The sequence below is a fragment of the Dipodomys merriami genome, unplaced genomic scaffold (assembly GCF_024711535.1).
Source record: "Dipodomys merriami isolate MVZ:Mamm:240054 unplaced genomic scaffold, mDipMer1.0.p SCAF_7, whole genome shotgun sequence".
NCBI classification, from domain to species: domain Eukaryota; kingdom Metazoa; phylum Chordata; class Mammalia; order Rodentia; family Heteromyidae; genus Dipodomys; species Dipodomys merriami.
The window spans coordinates 24,598,135-24,611,199 of record NW_027206290.1 but is presented as its reverse complement, the minus strand read 5'-3'; the positions used below and the strand labels follow the sequence as shown (position 1 = coordinate 24,611,199).

Here is a 13,065-nt window from a genome sequence, read left to right as displayed (position 1 = left end):
ATTAACCACCAGAAAACCAGAAGTGGCGCTGTGGCTCAAGTGTTAGAGCACTAGCCTTGAGCTGAAGAGCTCAGGGACAGTGCCCAGGCCCAGAGTTCAAGCCCCACATCTGACAAAAAAAAAAAAAAAAGAAAAGATATACTAGCAAAACCAAACCATAGCTGCTTTCAGATATGTGTAGATTATCTCCTCCTGCCTTTTCGGCAAAATCTAGAACTGTAACAGCAGAGCAGAATGCTTTCAGTCAATGTTGACTCAAAACGTTCCATGACTGCAAGTAATTTCTGTCACTCCTACCCAACATTTTTTATATTTTAAATACCTTAATTATTATAAGTGTACAATCTTGTGTAATTTTTTCATAATGTCTATTTTCTTTTTTTCTCATAGGAGCTGCAACGAACTAAGCAAGAAGTTCTCTCTTTGCGAAGAGAGAATTCTACCCTAGATGCTGAATGCCATGAAAAAGAAAAGCATATTAATCAGCTGCAAACAAAAGTGGCAGTTTTAGAGCAGGAAATCAAGGATAAAGACCAACTTGTTTTAAGAACAAAAGAGGCATTTGATACAATGCAGGAACAAAAGGTCTTAAATTTTTTTCTAAATAAATCAGTGACTACATTGCAAGTTGTTTCCCTAAACAAACACAAATATGCAAATTATTCATGTCTTTTTAAAAATCAGGTGGCCTTAGAAGAAAGTGGTGAGAAAAATCAGGTACAGCTGGGAAAACTTGAAGCTACAATAAAATCACTGTCAACAGAACTTCTGAAGGTTTGTTTAAAAATTTAATAGAATATTAGTATTTCAGTGTATTACATAGAGATACACATATTAAGCTCTTTTATAGGCAAATGAGATTATTAAGAAGTTACAAGGGGATCTGAAAACTCTAATGGGTAAGTTGAAACTGAAGAATACAGTTACTATTCAGCAAGAAAAACTCTTGGCTGAGAAGGAGGAAAAATTACAAAAGGAACAGAAGGAATTACAAGATGTTGGACAATCTCTCCGAGTTAAAGAGCAAGAGGTAGTTAATATTTCAGTTTTTTGTGTAGATTATTTTGCATATAGAGTGTAGCAGAATTCTTAATGTGTTTTTAAAATTTCTAGTTTTTTACATTAGACAATAGGTTTGGCCTTTTTAAATGAAGTGTTTTAAAATAAAACACAACTCCTTTGACAGAGGTTTGGAAAGTTAAATATGATTTAAACATTGATTACTGACATATGTATAGGAGTATGATATATACATACACCTAAGTATTACATTGTGGGAATAATTACATTAATTCTTTTAAATTTTCATTTAATAACAGGAGTAATCACTTATTAAGTAGTAGTAATACATTCCTTCAGTTTTTATTTTAACCTTTATTTTCTTTGACTTATTCTGAGGATTCTATATTTCAGGTATGCAAATTACAAGAACAATTAGAAGCTACAGTTCAAAAACTTGAAGAAAGTAAGCAGCTTTTAAAAAATAATGAAAAATGTAAGTATGTTATATTTTTTAGAATGAGGTTTATAGTTTATTCTCAACCTAAAAATCTTATTTGAATTCATACAAGTTTAGGTAAATCAAGGTATTTTCATGTATAAATAAGTATGCTGTCTTAAGTTCAGTAAATTATATCATCTGCCCTTAAGACTTATCACTATAAAGGAAATTATCATACATTAGTAATCTAAAATGAACAGTGTTGAAAATATTGACTACAATTTATAAGTTACACTTTTTTTTTTAAATTTTTTTTATTGTAAAGATACTATACAGAGGGTTACAGTTACATGAGTGAGGTAATGAGTACACTTCCTCTTGAGCATTGTTACCCCCTCCATTGTTTTCCCCCTACCATCCCCTCCCTCCCTCCCTTCCCCAAGCTTTTTTTTTTTTTTTTTTGATTGTGATTACTTAATTTCCGGTAATTCACAGTATTGTGGAATAATGATGCTCGTTTAAAGTCACAAGTTCATTCTAACTTTCCTGGAGCAAATTGTCTATCACAGTCTGTAATATATAATGGTGCTCACATGTTATATACCATATATGTGATCAGCAGCATGGGGATATTTGGTAGTGGTTCAACCAGATGAGTGGGAGTTCTTTGTTTCTTAAGTCCTGTTAGTTTTGTCATATCACCTAACATTTTGGATTTATCATCCACTTATCAGGGAGACCATGTACTGTTTGTCTCTTCGTTCTTGGCTTACCTCGCTCAACATGATTCCTTCTAGCTCCATCCATTTCCCTGCAAATGCCATTATTTTGTCATTTCTAATGGCTGCATAATATTCCATTGTGTATAGATACCACAATTTTTGGATCCATTCATCTGTGGTGGGGCATCTAGGTTGTTTCCATATCCTAGCTATTGCGAACAGTGCTGCAATAAACATGGAGGTGCACGTGTCCTTGTATATTGGTTCCTGTTGTTCAGGGTAGATGCCTAGAAGTGGTATGACTGGGTCATAAGGGAGGTCAATCTTTAGCTTTCTAAGGACCCTCCAGACTGCTTTCCAAAGTGGTTGTATGAGTGTACATTCCCACCAGCAGTGTAATAGCGTTCCTCGTTCTCCACATCCCCTCCAGCATTTGTCGTTGGCTGATTTGTGGATGTGGGACATTCTGACTGGGGTAAGGTGGTATCTCAGGGTTGTCTTTATTTGCATTTCCTTCACCACCAGGGATGATGAACATTTCCTCATGTGTTTCTATAAGTTACACTTTTAACATCTTGTTAGTTCCTGTAACTGAATATTAGACACAAATGTGAAACTTTAAACTATAACAGACCTAAGTTTGAATCATGACTTCTATAGCCATTCTGGATATATTATCTTAGAAAAGTTGTCAAATTATCTTATTTTGTTCACAAAATTATGTTTCATACTTTGGTGGGTCTTGTCCTAGGACTGTGTTCACAGTAAAAGAACTTGTAAACATTTAATAAAGAAATGGCACTTTCCTTGCAATCTTAAAAATAGATAAACTGTAGATAGGTAAACTATAACATATTGTTCTAGAGCAAAAATATATTCTGCTGAGGTGATAGAGTAATGTGTCTTGCTAAAATAAAAATACTTAATTATAAAATCTAGACAAACCTATATTATAACTGAAAATGTATAAAAACTTAAAACCCAAGTTAAATAAAACCCCAGACTAAAAAACTACCAGAGGGCTGGGAAGGTGGCTCAGTGGTAGAGCGCTTGCCTTGCATGCATGAGGCCCTGGGTTCGATTCCTCAGCATCACATAAGCAAAAAGAAAAAAGCTGGAAGTGGAGCTGTGGCTCAAGTGGTAGAGTGCTAGCCTTGAGCTGAAGAGCTGAGGGTCAGCGCCCAGGCCCAGAGTTCAGGCCCCATGACCGGACCCAAAAAAACAAAACAAAACACTACCAGGCACTAGTGGCTCATGCCTATAATCTTAGCTATTCTGGAAGCTGAGACCTGGAGGATCTTGGTTTGAAGCCAGCTGGGGCAAAAAAGTCTGTTAGACATCATCTCCAATTAACCAGCAAAATGCCAAGACTAGAGGCTTGACTCAAATGGTAAAGCCATGAATAAGAGCTCCAGATCATTTATTTCAAGTCCCAGTACCAAGATGGCACGTAGGGAATAATCCTACCACTTGGAAGGCTAAGATAAGATTATAAGGTTAAGGCCAGCCTAGGCTACTTAGCATAGTGAGACTATTTCAGAAATCAAAGGGGAAAAAAGTAAGTATAATTTTAAAATGCTTAAAATGATTAGAAAAATGAAAGCAGTGAAATAAAATTTACTTTGTTTCTTATTCTCTTATTTAAGTAATCACATGGTTAAATAAAGAGCTAAATGAAAATCAGCTAGTGAGAAAGCCAGATGTATCAGGACCTTCCACCACTCCATCTGCACATGCCAGCAGCAGCACAATCAGAAGTGGAATTTCCCCTAATGTGAATGTGGTAAGATTTAAGCTAAAAATGTGAAGGATGCTAGTCAATTTTCTATAATGAAAGCAAAGATTGCTTTGAAGCTTAATAATACTAATACAGACTGAAGTTCTACAGTTACTTAGCACTGAAGCCCTTGGTAGTGGGTCATGGGCATATTTGATTTTAACAAAAAGTCTCCTTTTCAAGGGCACACTGCTTTAGAATATTTTTCATTGTGTTGAAATTTGTACTCTAGTAGTGTCAAATAGGCTGAAGAAAATAGAAAAGCATTGAATATTTTTCAAAATGATTTTCAAGATTCAGGGTTTAGATTCAAGGTTGGAATTATAATGGAAAAGCCCTAAGCTGAAATCCATCAGCAAAATTACAAAGAAGGGAATTAAGCTCTGGTAGCATGTTCTGTTGGCTCTAGAAACAGAACGAAACTAAGACAGATGCTTTCTAGTTTCCATAACAAGATCGTTTGCTTTTTACTTATAAGGAATAGGAGAAATAGGAAAGGAAGTTCCTGCTGATTGTGGTAGGTAGGATATGTCTGTAATTCCAGCTACTTGGGACTCAGAGACAGGAGGGCAAACTGAAAACGGAAAACAGAATGAGGCCCAAAGGACTTGAGGGCACAATTCAAGTGGTAGAATGCTTGTTTGAGGCCCTGAGTTCAGTTCCTCACTACCACAATCACAAGAGCAACCAAGAACAGCTCCTTATACCTATACATGGCGTGCTCAGCTGGTGCTAGGAATTTGACTGGTACACAAAGGGAAGTCGTGGGTTCTTCTGTTAAAAATAACGGATACTTTTGGCTATCAGGAATTGTAGAGGTAAAATTCAACTTCCTAATTGAATTTTTTCCCCTTTGGTTGTAGGGCTTGAACTCAGGGCCTGGGTGATGTTGAGCATTTTTGCTTAAGGCTAGTGCTCTACCAATTTTAGCCACGACTGCACTTCGAGTCTTCTGGTGGTTAACTGGTGATAAGAGTTCCATGGACTTTTCTTCCCAGGCTGGCTTGGAACTGTGATCCTCAAATCTCAGCCTTCTGAGTAGCTAGGGTTACAGATGTGAGCCACCAGTGCCCAGCCCTAACTAAATTTTTAATCTATTTCAGTAAGCAGTAATACGTGCTAAACTCAAAAAAGAAAAAGAAACACCTGATGCTGAATTACAAACTTGAAAAAAATGACTAGACTCAACTGACTGATATAACTATCTGTGTGGAGGATGTGTTGTGCAACTGCTGGTATATGCAATTACATCTCAAGATTTATGTTTCAAGGGGTTGGAAGCGTGTTTCAATTGGTAGAGAGCTAGCCAATGAGTGAAAGCTCCACAAGTATTGAGTTCAAGCTCAGTCTTGGATAAAAAAAAAAAGACTCATGTTTCAAATCAACTTTTTATGACTCTGGTTATTGTGAGCCACAGCGCCACTTCCAGCTTTTTTTTTCTGCTTATGTGGTACTGAGGAATCGAACCCAGGGCCTCATGCATGCAAGGCAAGTGCTCTATCACTGAGCCACCTTCCCAGCCCCGAGAGATACTGCTCTTAACTATTACTAGCATGTGTTTTTGCTAATGGAACAACAAATGCTATTTAGAATTATGTCTCATTCTTATTTTTGTGTTTGAATTTTTAGGTTGATAGTAGACTGAATTATCCTGGCTGTGGTATTGGTTATCCTGTCTCCTCTGCATTTGCATTCCAGAATACCTTTCCTCATCCCATAGCTACCAAAAACACCATCCACCCAATTTCAGGACCAAAGGTAGCCAAATTAACAAATTGTGGAAGAATGTAGAAACTTCCTAGTATTTTTTACCCTTTCAAAGTTCATTTATTGTCTGATTAATGGGTAGTGTATTAGATGAGTAAGTTACTAAATATCTAGTATATAATATTGTAAGAAATAGATGCGTTTCTTTAGTCACTGCAGTTCATAAAAATCTAGGTATTAGTCTGCCTAAACTCCTTATTTCTCCTCTTCTCTTCCATTTTTATTCACTCATCTATTTCAATCTGCAAATCTAGGATTACTGATAACATAATACTCTTGTATTACATGTGGTAAGATATTTGGATTTTATTGCCAGAACTTAAAGGTCTGTCTCCCAGGTTTATAGCAAATTCTCAAATAGGTTTTTATTCTTCTTTTTTTCTTTCTTAGTGGTATTGTGGATAGAACCCAAGGCCTTGAACATGCTAGGCAGGCAAGACTTCTAATACTTAATAGGTTTTTTTTGTATATAGTGAGCTATATCATTTTGCTATCTATTTTCTGTATGTCTCATCTATTCTTTATCACTTTTGTTTTTGCCTGCCTTCTTTCCAATTAATTGTGGATTTTATTTTGTTAGAAAACAAATATCTGGATTGTACTTTCTTTGTGTTTTCTTAGGCTTATAACACATTTTTGTCTTACCATAAACTGTTCAAATATACTACTTCCTAAATATAACAAAAACCTTAAAATAATATACTTCCATTTTCTCTCTCTTGCCTTATACTTATACTGTTCACCCTGTTCATACCTTTCTTCCAGGTATGACTTACATTGTCCTACTTACTGCCATCTCTAGTAGTTTTGGACAGTTTATAAATTATGTACAATATTAATTTCTGGATTTTCTTATTTTTATTTAGAGTAGCACCTTGTGCTTTACCTTGTGAGGATTCTTCTTTCTCTTTAGCTTTACTAGAGTGCATGTAAAGTACTTTCTACTCAAGGAATAGTTCAGTCTTGTTACAAAGGTGTGCCCTTGCAAGGGCTTTTTACGAAAGTCTTTGTCTCTCTGCTTTTGAATCTTGGAAATTGTTCACATGTCCTCCTCATGTGACTAACTCTGCTGGCTCTACTAATGATAAAGATCAAAAGTAGGCAAGAAAAGACCACTTGAAAGAAGCCTTTTATTGGGGGAGTCTATATTGTAACACAGAGCTAGATATCTTCCTAATTTAAAATTTTATAAAATTAAACTAATGTTGGTCTATTTTATTATGACATGTACTAAAAATGGATAGTCATTTTCTCATACCTTCTTTATATGAAAGTAGTCATTTTGCTTGATATGCTGGTAAAGTGATTTGTGTTTATAGATTTTTAAAATAGGATCCATTTATACCTTCCTAGTCAAAAAAGACTTACTGCTTTCAATAAAGTATGTTAGGTGCTGATATTTAATTGTGCATAGATAAATAAATTTATTTCAAAATCCAAACTCAAAGATCTAGCATTCTTAACTAAAAGAGAAAATTATAGTCTTGAAAGTTCTTCGACAGGGAATTCTCAGAATGCATGAGGTGAATGCATTATTGTGGTAGTGGATACTTGTTTGAATGTGTTGGTGTTTGGACAGGAATTTTGTTTAATAAGAAATAGGATTCATTCTATGAAGTCTCAGTAGAATATGCTTGTGGTGTAAAATGTAGGCAAAAATCTCTATTTTTAGGATCTAGATTTAATGGAATGAAAATATAACCTCCTGTCTCTGTTCCACTTCAGTTATATGAGGCGTTTTCTTCTTCACAGGTTCAGTTTAACTTGCAGTTTACAAAACCAGATGCTCAGTCAGGAACAACTGGTACCATGCCCGGCTCAACAGATAAGGAAAAGTAAGTATTTATTGACATAAAATTTAATGTTGGTAGTTTGTTAGTCATAATGAATTCTTACCAGTACTTGAAAGGAGTTGTGTCTCTATTTGGGATATTGTAGGATGAAAACTTAGTCTGAATTGCTTTTAGCTATAAAAAAGTGGTTTCATGTATGTATTTTTAAACTATGGGATCCCTTTAGAAATACAGTAAGTTTTATCATGAGAGTTTCTCTTACATAGCTAGAGGCTTCGCTTTGTAGTGTTTCTTGGATGCCTAGATAGACATCCATCTCTCACCGATTTATATAGTAAATACGAGTAGAAAAGGCTTGTAAAATTGTTGTCCAGATACTACAAAATTTAATGCCAATTTGTGACTTTTGTTCTACCTGTTCAGAGTCTTAAGTTTTTATTTTGTTTTTAAATTTTGAATTTTTTTTTATGCTGATCCTGGGCTTAAATTCAATCTGGGTGCTGTCTCTGAGCTTTTTCTCCCAACGCTAGTGTTCTACCACTTGGTCTACAGCCTAATTTCTGGCTAAGCATCTCATTATGGCTTTAAATCTTAATTCTCCTGAGCAACTGGGTTAAAGGTGTAAGACACCATCACCCAGCAACAATATTTATTTATTTTAAAGTTAGTTAAGTTAGTGTCTGTGACTAATCAATCCATCCCTCGTTGGGGGTCTTCAAGTTTAATTTAAATCTTTATTCACTTAAAATTCAATGGTCTTAAGACCTTCCTGCTAACTCATCATGAGCAGCACCATTCCCTTACATTGTAAAATAAATTACAAATATAGCTCCAGACAGCAGTTTTTCTTTTATCTCAGCTCTCTAAATTTATTCATTAAGTGTTCTAAAATTGCCAGTTGCAAGAGTTAAAATGGTTTGTGAACTTCTTTGCTAGGAAAGGATCAGAACTTTTTGAGGACATTTACTATATTTAACTTTACAGATGCTCAAGATGATCATAAGGCAGAGTACCTATAATTCATATTATAGAATACGATAATGCTTATGTATCAATGTATCACAGAAACCAAGACCTCTTTTAAGAGATTTTTTACAGAAAAATAGGACTTGTGTGTGTGTGTGTGTGTGTGTGTGTGTGTGTGTGTGTGTTTTGCAAGATCTTCTGACATTTGTTCTCTAGTACTCTTCTAGTGTGTGTGTGTTGCAAGATCCTCTGACATTTGTTCTCTAGTACTCTTCTAATTGAACCGTGCCTTAGCATAGCCTTTTTGCTGGTTAATTAGAGATAAAGTTTTGAGAAATTTCCTGCTTCAGTTGACTTTGAATATTTGTTTTTTATGAGTTGATCATGGGGCTTGAACTCAGGGCCTAGGTGCTGTCCTTGAGCTTTTTTTGCTCACAGCTACCGCTCTCTCTTTTTGAGCCACATCATCACTTCCGGTTTTCTGTTGGTTAATTGGAGATAAAAGGCTCACGGACTTGCCTGTCCTGGCTGGCTTCAAACTGTGATCCTCAGATCTCAGCCTCCTAAGTAGCTAGGATTACAGATGTGAGCCACGCCACCAGTACCCAGCTTTAAGTTCTTATTCCAAGTGTAATACGAGGGAAATTGATAACTGTACAGTTTTAGAAAGTAATGAATGCATACTAAGTAGAAAGGGATAGAATACAGAAATAGCCATTTATTTTTTGAAGTCCCACATTTGAATTCATCTAACCAGAATTCCTAATTTGATAATGCTTTAAAACATTATAAGAATTTTAAGAGCTTTGGTTAAGGAGCAAAGAAATATTCACCAATTTAATGAAAAATGTCTGTAATCCTAGTAGTTGGTATGCTGTTGTAGAAGGATCACAAATTTGAGGCCAGAGTGAGCTGACACCTTTGTCAAAAAAAACCCTTCATTTTAAATGAGGTAGAAATGACAGAATTTAGGATATTCTCAAGGCATGTACACATGTACATAGGTAGTATATTGTCATTTATGTGCTATTTAAAGTTTTATAATATTCAAATTTTTTAACTTCTCTTAATAATCCTTATTCCAGCCCTTTTTTAGTTTATATTTGGTTATATGCAGCTAAATTATTTTCATAAGCCAGTGAATATGATCTGAAGTCAAGCTTTCACATAGCTTACGAGTTTTCTTTTTATGGGGTAGACAGTGCTGGAGCTCAAACCCTGGGACCTTCATGCATATTGGCAGTTGCGCTGCCACTAAGTGACACCCGCCCCGTGTATGCTTTCTTGTATGTCCTGTGGATTAGTATCTTTGCCTGAAATGCTTGAAACCAGAAGGTTTTGTTTTTTGATATTTATATATACAGACATATTTTGGGGATTAGACTCATGTCTTCACACAAAATTTGTTTCTTCTGCATATATCCTGAAGGTAATTTAGGTTGTGCACTTGGGTTTGACTCATGTGAGGCAAATGTGGAATTTTTCACTTTTGTAGTATCTATGTTGGCTCTCAAAATTTGAATTTGTGGATTAATGATCAATCTATATAATCTATATTTGAGGTAATTAGTATTTTTCTTTTAAGTGGTGAAAATTTAGGGCTGGAATCTAAATACTTGAAGAAAAGAGAAGATAGCATTCCTTTACGTGGACTCAGCCAGAATCTACTTAGTAATGCAGGTAAGAAGACCTTTTGGATATAGTACTGGGTGGCATAGAGGACTGGGTGGTATAGAGGAGTGGATGGTATAGGTAAATAACTGTTCTTTCTTGCCCCCCACTTGCAGAACATCAGAAAGATGGCACACTAGGGGCGTTACAGACGTCTTCTAAACCCACGGTGCTCCCTTCCACATCTGCCTATTTTCCTGGGCAGTTACCCAGCAGTTAATCCTGGCCTCACTGGCTGTTTTGTACTGACACTTCAGAAACTCAGGTGGTTTAAAAATTATGTTTAACCTAAGTCAAATCTTAACTAAGCAAATTTCAAATTTTATTTGAGCTACCTACTGTTTGGCCACCATATAATTCTGCTGCTGTTATGGCAATTTTATGGCCACAGATTTGTACTTGGGATTGGCATAGATTCTAAGTCAATACTTTTTTTTTTTTTTGGTTTGTGAACATGTTCTATAAAGTAATATGAATTTTATTAAATTTTCAGAAATTAAGTTCTAAGAAAGGAATTGTTATAATTGACATTCTAATCATATTACAAAATTGAGTTAATTGAATCTGGCCAGAGAGTATGAGGGGAAGAACTGATATTTATGTAAAAGGAAAATACCTTGAAATGAGTAAAATAAAGTTTTCACCATCACAAACAAAAATGACTTTTTGTCAAAAACAGCTAAATTAGCTACTGCCTATAAAATATATAAATTTTTTTTTCTTTTTTGTTAGTACTGGGGCTTGAACTCAGTGCCTGGGGCACTTAGCTTTTTTGCTCAAGGCTGGCACTCTATCATTTGAGCCACAAGTCTTCTGGCCTTTTTTTGGTGGTTAATTGGAGGTAAGAGTCTCACAGATTTTCCTGCCTAAGCTGTCTTTGAAGTGCAGTCTTCAGATCTCAGCCTCCTGAGTAGTTAGGATTATAGGGGTATGAGCCACTGGCTTCTGGCTATTAAATAATCTTGATAAACAATTCCACTAGCATTTTTATGTGATCAGATTAAGGATAGAGCGCCTTAGTCTCATGAACTGGAAGTTTATAGTTTAGTGTTTCCTGAAAGTTTAATCATCAAACTGTTCTTAATTTGGAATTTTGCTACTCGGTGAACTATTTGCCATCATTGAATGTGTGTGTGTATGTGCATGCCAGTGCCAGTAATGAGGCTTGAATTCAGGGCTTAGGTGCTATCATCAGCTAGTTTGCCCAAGGCTGAAACTACTTGAGTCATAACTCATTGCTTTTTTTCTTTTTGGTGGCTAATTGGAAATCAATGTCATGGATTTTCCTACCTGGGCAGGAAAGATCCTCACATCTCCGTCTCATAACTAGCTAGGATTACAGGTGAGAGCCACCAGTGCCCAGCCTTATTGAAATATTTTTTAACTTGATATTGTACAAAATATTTACTATAAGAACATGATTATTCATTGTATATTTCATAGTATCAAAACTGGCATTTTTAGTGTTTTTTTAATAAAGGGAAGTAACTACTATAACCTACCTCTTATTCCTGAAAATTTTGAGTAACTGTTCCTTGGGGGAAAAAATAAGGTAGTTTTAAAATCCACCCTGGACCACAGAATACATGTTTTCTTATTGACACCAAAAGCAGGAATAGGGAGCCTTACTGCCAAAGGCCCATCATTTGAGGGCCATACAAAATTTCAACAGGGCCAGGGTTAAGGACAACCGTAAGCATCGTGTTCATCCAATTATGTACCAAATGATTTCAAGGGCCATATGTAGTCAGTAGGCTAGAGGTTTCCCCACCACTGCAATAGAAACATTCTAAGAATCCTCTAATTCTCCCCTCTGTACAGCATTTTTCAATAAAAAAGCACACAAAAATTAAAAAAAAGAATCCTCTAGTTCAACTGTTTACAAACTATTAATGCTTATGTGAGAAATTGTTTTTATGTACTTACAGATGAGGAAAAAGATAATTCAATGATTACCACTGTCACTGAGTTCATAGTAACACAAGGATCTTCACTAATTTTTAATGAATCCACTGTCTTGAGCCTTATATTTTGAATTTAAACTGGGAATATAGTTGGCAACATCAATAATAGTAGGCAATAACTCTGCTCTCTTAGATATACTGCATTAGTAAGAATACAGTTAAAATAACTTGTAAGACTCTTGGCGATATGGGACTGTGCTTTGTTGTATAAAACATTGTGACTGGGCTGGGAAGTTGGCTCAGTGGTAGAGCGCTTGCCTTGCATGCCTGAGGCCCTGGGTTTGATTCCTTAGCACCACATAAGCAAAAAGAAAAAAAGCCGGAATTGGCGCTGTGGCTCAAGTGGTAGGGCACTAGCCTTAAGCTGAAGAGCTGAGGGACAGTGTTCAGGCCCAGAGTTCAGGCCCCACAACTGGACCAAAAAACAACAACAACAACAAAAAAAACATTGTGACTGGGCTTGGATGAGACATGTAACTTTTTAAACTATAGACCACCCTTACATAGCCACACATAGAAATCCTATCTGCAAAAGATAGGATAGAGTCTGTATGAACTTGGTATCATTTTCCTTTTAATGTACATAGGTAGACTTGTGTGCTGTCTCTGTACTCTACCTCTTAAACCTGTTTGTAATTGTTTTCCAGTATATATATGTACATGTGTTAATAAAAATGTTTCACTTAATGTTATTCCTTTAAATGAGCTTTGCTAGTACAATTTGAGAGTTTGACATATAGAGTAAGTTAAAAAGAGGATTGGGTTGTATCTACTTAGAAAAGCAAGTACTTCCAACTGATATGAAACAACGCTTTTCATTTTGTCTAATTTTTTACAGGAGTATTTTATAGTGAGAAGAGAAACTGATTCAAATCCAGACAGCTTTGGTATGTTGCTGTAGAGATGAGTATAGTAACTTATGGCAAGCGACTCACAGATCAAGGCTTTTTTAAAAAGAAAAAAA

At 35.6% G+C, this 13,065-nt stretch overlaps 1 protein-coding gene across 5 annotated transcripts in view; it reads left to right on the top strand.

Moving 5' to 3' along the window:
* The window catches only part of Sass6 (SAS-6 centriolar assembly protein), a 30,743-nt gene extending 17,699 nt beyond the window's left edge, over nucleotides 1-13,044 (top strand). Inside the window, exons 9-19 of one of the 5 annotated variants that reach the window (XR_011368806.1) lie at nucleotides 391-585; nucleotides 685-774; nucleotides 851-1,030; nucleotides 1,414-1,495; nucleotides 3,810-3,946; nucleotides 5,570-5,698; nucleotides 7,460-7,542; nucleotides 10,052-10,146; nucleotides 10,254-10,402; nucleotides 11,436-11,479; nucleotides 12,940-13,042. Coding sequence is in view for 3 of the 5 variants with exons in the window: in XM_070007808.1 (XP_069863909.1) it covers nucleotides 391-585; nucleotides 685-774; nucleotides 851-1,030; nucleotides 1,414-1,495; nucleotides 3,810-3,946; nucleotides 5,570-5,698; nucleotides 7,460-7,542; nucleotides 10,052-10,146; nucleotides 10,254-10,357 (1,095 nt within the window). In the remaining 2 variants the exon portion in view is untranslated. Of the gene's footprint in view, nucleotides 1-390; nucleotides 586-684; nucleotides 775-850; nucleotides 1,031-1,413; nucleotides 1,496-3,809; nucleotides 3,947-5,569; nucleotides 5,699-7,459; nucleotides 7,543-10,051; nucleotides 10,147-10,253; nucleotides 12,753-12,939 lie in introns of those variants that run through there. The other 4 variants (XR_011368805.1, XM_070007808.1, XM_070007807.1 and 1 more) reach the window with 4 other exon arrangements.
* Nucleotides 13,045-13,065: the final 21 nt, after the last annotated feature.